The sequence below is a fragment of the Oreochromis niloticus genome, linkage group LG8 (assembly GCF_001858045.2).
Source record: "Oreochromis niloticus isolate F11D_XX linkage group LG8, O_niloticus_UMD_NMBU, whole genome shotgun sequence".
NCBI classification, from domain to species: Eukaryota; Metazoa; Chordata; class Actinopteri; order Cichliformes; family Cichlidae; genus Oreochromis; species Oreochromis niloticus.
This window is the reverse complement of record NC_031973.2, coordinates 10,096,221-10,105,139: the sequence shown is the minus strand read 5'-3', so window position 1 is coordinate 10,105,139 and position 8,919 is coordinate 10,096,221. Positions and strand designations below refer to the sequence as shown.

Here is an 8,919-nt window from a genome sequence, read left to right as displayed (position 1 = left end):
AAAGTCTCTGTGTAAAGGCTGCAAGTCATCAGGTGAAAACCAACCAGGTCACCTACTGTAACTGGTGCTCACCAATCAGTGTGTTAGACTATTTAACAATTAGTTTGAGTGAGTTGCTGTTTTTTTATATAGGTAAATATCTAAACCATAGCATAGGAAAAAGGATAAAACGGACTCAGTAAATACACGATTTAAAAAAAAAAAAATGGTTTTATTGATGTGGAAACGAGCACTTCTTCAAGCATGACAGATGTTGGTGCCCTTCTTTGCACCCAGCTTCACAGTTTGAGACTAGTTTGGAGTCAATAATCGTTATATACATACATACACACACACACACACACATATATATATATATATATATATATATATATATATATATATATATATATACACATACATATATATATATATATACATACACACACACACACACACACACACACACACACACACACATAGTTGTATAAGACCGAACACATCCTTTGTGTATAAGTACATTTTTAAAAATCGGTTATGTGTTTCGTCTTAGATATGTGTCAGAATAAAAATGGAAAATGTAATTATGTGCAGTGATTTTTAAGTTTAGTCTTAAATTTTGAGCTTGTCTATTTATTACTTCATTAACAAAATCCTTGCCTTTATCTCTGTATAATGTTTCTAGGATTCCAAATCTGGGAATTATTTTTTTTTTTATTGGGGTGTGTATGAGTCCAGTTTAGCACAGGGAAAAGCCTCCACCCATTTAGAATAAGGGTCAATCGTTACTAGGCAATATTTCATTTCTTTACACAGGTTTATTTCTATATAATCCATGTGAATGTGTTGAATCCATGAGGAGTATTTGTATGCATATTTCACACCTTGCACATTTTTTCCTGAGTAGTTAGTAAATCCATATGTAGTAAACACTGTTATAAATACCATCCCTCCTGTTGAGGCAATATTGGAGTGTTGTATCTATATAAAGTGTTAGCTAGGATTGGTTTTCTATTTGGTCGTGTTAGAAGTCCCTCTGTATTTTCTATTGCTCTGTTTTTAGTCTTTCTCGGGTGTAGGTGCACTCGACTGTTTCAGACATCCTGTAATGAGGTTTCAAAAGTATCACGTAACATAGTGAAGGTCAAAGGTATGCCTTCCTGTGCAGCTGTTTTTGCAGCTGTATCAACTTGACTGTTTATGTTGTTATTGCTTTATCTTTTGCCCATTTACAGGCTTCAGTTAACATCACTAATTCTGCAGCTTGGGCAGAATAATGGTTTGGGTGTGTGGGCTATCACACACTCCCAAACCTTTTTTTTTTTTTAAATTACACATCTTCCAATGGGGTGTCTAACAACTCTGCTCTAGGCAGTGAGGAGGTTCTCCATCCGTAGATACAGGTAGTAAGGCAGCTGTGTTAAGAGCCGTACATTTAGTGATAGTTATATTAGGTTGAGATCATTTTGTGGCCATACACTTTAAATGGCCTGATGGTGAAGTAGCACATGGACTGCGTGCAGTACCAGTAAGTCAGTGGAAGAGTACAACACTGGCTGAGGCCTGGATCGCTGGTGAGGTTGCAGCAACAGCCTGAATGCTTTTAGGTCATAAACACAGTGTGGTAATAAGTATAAGGACGTTGAAAAGATCACACAGTTAGATTTGTACAAAATGAAATGACTGGAAACGGACAGATGCAATGATACTGATGGTTAAAAAAGACAGTGTATGTTGTAGCACAACATACTACAGGATGGCTGATCAATTTTTTTCACTAACTTATCTACACAAGGCGTTTTTCGGAGGCTGTGGCAGATTTTGATAGTCTGTCTTGAAACAACTTTAATGTTCAGATTTTGCACATTTTGACTTTTTCTCAAAATCGATTATTGATTTTAATCTAGAAATTTCAAAATTTTCTCAAAATGATCAATAACTTTTTTCTTAATATGTCCCTAGTACTCCTTCAAAGATTTATGACTGTAGATACTGGTTATAGAAAATGAAGCCAGCAAAACAGTGTAGGGAGCCTGCATTTTTTTCAGTAGCCAGCAGGGGTACAGTCCTTTGGTGACCTCACTAAATAGTTTCCTAATAACTTTCTGGACTCAATGCTCTTGTCCTTTTCAACACAAGATGACTATTTTGTTATAAATGGTCCCATTTGCACAGAAACAAATGATAAAGTGTGCTTCAGAGTTTGGCTGCCTCATAAGTTTTCAGATGTTGGAAGATCTACTACTTGCTTGTTCAACATTGAAAGATACTCTAAAGCAGGGGTCTCAAACTCACGGCCCATGTCATCCCTACTCGTATATTGACATGACGAAATATAATGCAATTTGGCCCTTGAAGTTACTTTTTTTGGTAGGGAGGATTTGTTTGTTGTTCAGTGCAATTTAAATAAAGAACTTATTTAAATTGTAGTCAATATGAGCCGAGAGTACAAACATGTTAAGGGATTGGCTGTGTTAGTTCAGTGAGAGAGTTATTTGTAAAGAAAACAATTTCCACAAGCAGTCAAAAACTAATGTCTGCATGTATTTTGTTAAATAAGAACAGAATTATAGCAGAAGTGCTGCCACGTGTCTGGCCAGATAGAGAGGACCAATTCGTTTATTTGGTAGTTCAATCAAAGATTCAGTCAATTAAGAGTGAGAAAAAAAATTGCATTCATGTTTGCAGTTTTATCTTGTTATACAATATTTGAAATTTAAAACAAAAATCAAAACAAAACATTTTTGGAAATATTTATGTGTGTTTTCTTGTTTGTTTGGTGTTTTGTTTTTGTGCTAAAGTGACCCTCACATCAGATGGCAGTGCCAGCAGTGGCCCACAGCTCATTTAAGTTTGAGACCCTGCTCTAAAGAGACTGAAGTTCAGTTTTTCTGGTAAGTAAATTTTTAAAAGTGTTTCTCATCTAAATAAACATCACAGTGAATAACAGAAGCACCTTCACAGCAGGCTAAATGATCACAGTCAGCCTTGTTTTGTTCCTTTAAGACCACACAGTGTGGTGTTATCTGAAAAGCTCACATCACTAGTATCATTGTCACTCATTGTCATTGAGATCAGAAATACTTCCATACAGAGCCAATATGGCTAAAAGCCACCAAAAAGAATCCTGATGTAGAAATTAGCTGCAGCTCCTTTATCACATTATGGGGATCAGGCTCCGAAGTCCAGCATTTAGATGAAACAGAATTCTCAGGTGTCTCCAGATCAGAAAAGCAGATCGGCGATACTTAGCACAAATAAACCTTTGAGTCCACCCAGGCAAGGTGAAACCCGGGGTAAACAGGCTTATCGAAGGTGGTGTGGAAGGTGTGGAGGAGTTTAAGGGAATCACAGGAGAGCATGTAAAAGGAGAGCGTCCCTGCTGACCAGTCCAGGAATACTCCTACTTTGTTGGAGTTGGGTTTGGTGGTTATAGGAATGCTCGTGCCTTTGTGCAAGGCTTTGTATCCATCTTTGTTGCAGTTCAAGCCCCAGGAGGAGTTATTTCGACCTAACCAGCAGTCATCAGTCTCTCCCTTCCTGGATATTCGTCTGTAGGCTACTCCTATGAACACTCTCCCGGTCCACTCTGTCTCCCAGTAGTAGCGTCCTTTGAGCCCTTCTCTACACAATACCTGAGTCCAATAATCAAACCTTTCTGGATGGTCTGGATATGGCTGCTTGGTCCAGCGTGTTGCTTTCCTGTTTTCCTCGGATAGCGAAAGATCTTTATGTGCTGTGTTTGGGTCCAGGGTGAGTTTGATGGTATCTGATGAATCAGATTTAAAATTTGAGTTTATATTTTACATCATATGGTTTTCTGAGTTTAAGAGGAGGAAGGAGGTTGTGGTTACTCACATTTCTTTGGACTTGGCTGAATCCGGAACTCACCACACTGGTCTATGCTAAAATCATAACAGAGGAACAAATACGTTCAGACACTTACATCACAATTAAGGTTAGTCGTGTACCCTGGTGATACTGGCATTATCTGGTGGAGAAACTATCTAATGGTTCATGGTTACCTCACCCAGTTCTTCACCATTTCTCCACTGAAATAACCTGTTACTTTTCAGATGTTGTGGATACCATCACTACCTGAGTTTCACCAGTGTGCATTGTGGGTCCTCTTTCAGAGCCGTTAGAAGATTCAACCCTGAGTTCCCTGGGTGGTTGTAGCTCATGTCCAGCTCTCTCAGGTGGCATGAGTTTAAAGCAGATGCCAAGAAAATGCAGCCCTCTTCTCCCACTCCGCACAGGGACAAACTTCAAGAAATACAGAAAGTTATTTCATCCAGCTGTCTCCATGACAGTGACAAGAACAACTTCAGTTTGAATCTGTCTTTATCTGTCTGCCTCACACTCAGGACACTCACTTGAGGGTTTCCAGTTTACAGTCAGAGCTCCTCAGTCCATCAGAAAACCTTTTAACTCCTAAATCATGAAACTCATTGTCACTCAGGTCCAGTAGTTTTAGCAGGCAAGAGGCAGAGCTGACAAATGATGCCAGGTCATTGGAGCTGTGCTCTGTTAGGTTACAGCTCTTCAGTCTGCACAAAGGAAAATGCTGTAATCATGTGCTTACATTTTGGCTGAGAAATAAAAATGAAAGAAACATGTTGAATATTAACCTGAGCGTCTCCACTTTGCTGTTCCTCAACCCACTGGAGAGCTTCATTAGTCCTGCATCTGTCAGATTGTTGTTACTCAAGTCCAGTTCTCTAAGTTGGGATGAACTGATGGCATTCGCCAGGTTCTCACAGCAGGCCAAAGTAAGGTTGCATGCATTCAGACTGCAACAGGAAAAACAGCAAGAGAATGATAAGTAATCCCAGGAAGCAAAATCCCCTTATATATGCAGATTAGAAATACGTCTGTTATCCAGCACTGTTTGAAATTTTATGCAAAAACATCTGTCAAAATGTTAGCTAACTGCCTAACATCATGCATATTTAATATATACTTACTAACACTTTGTTAGGTACTTTTGTCATCTGATCAAGTGCTCATTAATACAAACATCTAATCAGCAAATCAATGCATTTGGGCATGGTGAGGACATTCTGCTGAATTTAAAACCGAGCATCAGAATGGAGAAGAAAAGTAGTTTAAGTGACTCTGAATGTGACATGATTGTTGTGCCAGACGGGTCTAAGCATTTCAGAAAAATCTAGTTGGGATTTTCCCTCTCGAGCTTTACAAAGAAAACCTTGTGTGGTTTTCATATCAAACACGGCCAAAGCTTTAAATAATGTGTTGGGCATATGTAACAGGGATTTGAGCCAATAGGTCAGGCTGCAGCTTCCTCTAAAAGCTTGACTTTAAATGTGTTTTTTTCTATTCTTGTGCCAGGTTGATATTAGCTATGCACAGATGCCCTGATTTGGTCATTTCAGGTAGGAAGAGATTAGGAGATGTTACTTAAAAGCACTGGGTTCTGATATCAATTGAGGAGATACTCTTCTCAGTCTTTTGGAGTTTTGTTTTTTATCCTGTAGAAATGAATAACTGTAAACTACTTACTTTGCTACTTGGGCTGTTTTCACGACAGGTAGCAGCCTGAGAAGACCCTCCTCTGACCTGGTGTAGTTGCCCAGTTCAAACACACTTTGCTCTTCTTCTGATGTCAGTAATACAAAAACTAGTGTGGCCCACTGGGCGGGTGAAAGATTGGCTCTGTTAAGGCTGCCTGAGCTGAGGTAGCTCTGAATTTCCTCCACGAGGGAGTGGTCATTTAGCTCATTCAGACAGTGGAAGAGATTGAGACACCTGTCTGGTGATGGACTGGACCTGATCTTCTCCTTTATGTGTTTAACGATTTCAGTTCTTGTCTTTTGTTGTGTTCTGTTGTTGATCATTAGATGTTTCAGCAGAGTCTGATTGGACTCCAGGGACAGCCCCAAAAGGAAGCGTAGAAACATGTCAAAATCTCCTTTCTCACTCCGCAAAGCCTTTTCTACTGCTTCTTTGTAGAGAATGAGCTCAGATGATCTGGATAGAAAGCGTCGTGACGCGGACAACTTCACCAGGACATTGACGTTGTCGTTGTGGAACGTGAGGAAGACGTACAACGCTGCAAAGAATTCCTGAACACTCAGATGCACGAAGCAAAACATCTTCTCCTTGCACACTGTCATCTCCTCATGGAAGATCTGTGTGTAGACTCCTGAGAACATGGATGCCTGCTCAGTATCGATACCATTCAGCTTGAGGTCGCTTTCATTGAAGATCAGGTGGCCTTTCTCGAGTTCTTGGAAAGCCAGCTTTCCTAAAGCCAGGAGATTAGCTCTCACACAGTCAGCATTTGACTCTCTTCTTCCTGTCAGCCTTTTCTTCATTGCCTCCTCACACAAGGACAAGAAGTGTATGTACATTTGAGTGAGAGTCTTTGGTGTGTCTTTGCTCTCTTTTGTAGCCATATTTTTCTCGAAAACAGTCGCTGCCATCCAGCAGAAAATTGGTATGTGGCACATGATGTGAAGACTCCTGCAGGTTTTCACATGTGCTATCACCCGGTTTGCTAAGTTCTCATCACTAATTTTCCTCCTGAAGTATTCATCTTTTTGCAGGTTGTTGAAACCTCGAACTTCAGTCACTAGATCAACGCAGTTCGCTGGGATCTGACTGGAAGCTACGGGGCGTGATGTGATCCACACGAGAGCCATAGGGAGCAATCTGCCCCTAATGAGGTTGGTCATTAACACGGCAATTGTGGTAGTTTGAGTCACATCTGACAGTATTTCACATTTGTTGAAGTCCAGAGAGAGGCGACTCTCATCCAGGCCATCGAGGATGAACAGCATGTTTTTTTTCACATTAGTGAAAATTTCTATGTCTTTTATTTCAGGGAAAAGCACAACGAGAAGCTCCACTAGACTGAAGTTTTTCTTCTTCATCAAGTTCAGCTCTCGGAACGAAAGTGGAAATACAAATTCTAGGTTTTTATTTGCTCTCTCCTCCGCCCAGTCCAGAGTGAATTTATTGGTCAAAACAGTTTTTCCAATGCCAGCAACTCCCCGTGTGACCACAGTCCTTATGTCACAGCCACGTTCAGGCAGAGGAGCGAACAGGTGATTGCAGTGGATCGATTTTTCCTGGCCCACATGGATCCTGGGTGTCGTCTCGATTTGTCTCACCTCATGCTCCTTGTTGACTTCGCCGCTTCCTCCCTCGGTGACGTAGAGCTCTGTGTAGATGTTATTGAGAGAGATTTTGTTTGTTTCCGTTGCCAGCCCCTCGAGAATGTGGCTGAACTTCCTCCTCAGAGTGGCTTTCAGGTTTTGTTGACATTCTGCAACCTTGTCAACTGAAGGAGAAAACATTTATTTAAATGGTTTACTTTTTTAATGTAACATTTTTAAATTAAATAATTGAGCAGCACTCACTTTCAGGCGGCAGAGCACCACAGCTGTCTGTATGGTCATTGTTGAGGTCCTCTTTACACTCTGCAAAACAACACAAAGATCAGAAGAGACCAAACGCCGCATTCACTTAACTGCGTGTATCTACATGTATCTACCTTGCGTTGCTGAGAAGATATTGATGTTTATGTTGCCAACATTTGAACCAATTATGGAAGGAGCGACCACGTTGCCACCACTCTGAGCAGTGTAGTTTGGCTGGAAGTTATGTACCGCAGCCTGAATAAAGGGAACTGGCTCGGAGAGAAAGCAAGAATAAGAGATCACTGAAGAAAAGGTTGCTGGTGCTTTTCAGATTATCTTTTTGTTGCCTTATATTCAAAAAAATTACACTTACCTTCAGAGAAATCATCTGTTTTATCACTAACAATTGATTGGTCCATTTTCTTTTTACAGTACTTTAATCCTTATGTAGTTTCTGTCAGGGAATACTCCTTGTCCTCAGTCTTTATCATCTCTGACTGTTCACTAAAGATATTTGCTTCCAAGCAGTCAACTACATGGTCAATAAATACATTAAACAAACCCTATTTTTACTGTTACAAATCTGCTAAATCTCCGTTAAATCTAACAGACCAGAAGACGAATGCATGGCTGCTTACTAAAGAGAAACTGCCACTTAAATAACACACTGGCAGATGGTATTAAAGGAGAAGGTTACTTCCTGAGAAAAACAGGAAGTATCGTTTCTTGCCTGCACAGACAGTCTGCCTTCTTAAACAAACCACAAAAGTTTCGTTTACTAAAAAATGTAAATGTCAAACAACTGCAAGATATTTTGCTTTGTTTTATTGATTGATTTTGGACAAACTGAGTTGGTATCCAACAAAAAAAACAAACAGTTTTTTAGGGTAAATGTAACAACCAACACATCAGACACAGATTCACACACAGGCACAGTAAATACGGTGGCAGAAGACATGTAAATTATGCAAAATCAGTATATCCAAACACAATTTCCACGAAAGGCCAGGAAAGTCCCAAATCAGAGAGAAAATACATCAAATGAATTAATTTACTTCATTTAAATATGACAGAATACAGTCGCGGTCCTAGCCTGTTTGGCGCCCCGGGCGAACACGCCCTGTGGCCCCCCCCCCCACACACACACACACACACGCACATAAAACATATTAAGGATTATACATTAACATAAAACTGTTGTCGGAACCATACTGAATTTCGCCAGAGAAACACACACACACACACACATATGAAGAGAGAGAGGGAGTATGCATAGTATGCAAACAGCTACCAAACAGCCATCATAATTCGTCATACAATGAGAAAGGACAAATCAACAATTGACAATGACTAATTAATATTAAAATCTGTAACATAATGTATTATTTGGAGTTTAGTCTGTTACTGTTACTATTCTTACCATTTCTTCTTGGAGCAACTGTAACCCACATTATTTCCTTAGGGATTAATAAAGTATTCTGATTCTGATTGTTTCAGGATGACCTGCCATTATCCAATGACACATCTGCTTACCTGTCTCTTTTGCTCGTTTCTC

General features: G+C 39.9%; 1 protein-coding gene across 1 annotated transcript; it reads right to left on the bottom strand.

Moving 5' to 3' along the window:
* Positions 1-965: 965 nt before the first annotated feature.
* Positions 966-8,035, bottom strand: LOC100694133 (NACHT, LRR and PYD domains-containing protein 3). The gene is made up of 9 exons (XM_019362463.2): positions 7,738-8,035; positions 7,499-7,633; positions 7,365-7,424; positions 5,503-7,285; positions 4,611-4,772; positions 4,356-4,529; positions 4,078-4,245; positions 3,838-3,884; positions 966-3,748 (listed from the first exon to the last, which is right to left on the bottom strand). The coding sequence occupies exons 1-9, from the start codon at positions 7,781-7,783 to the stop codon at positions 3,228-3,230; spliced, it is 3,096 nt and encodes a 1,031-aa protein (XP_019218008.1). The 5' UTR covers positions 7,784-8,035; the 3' UTR covers positions 966-3,227.
* Positions 8,036-8,919: the final 884 nt, after the last annotated feature.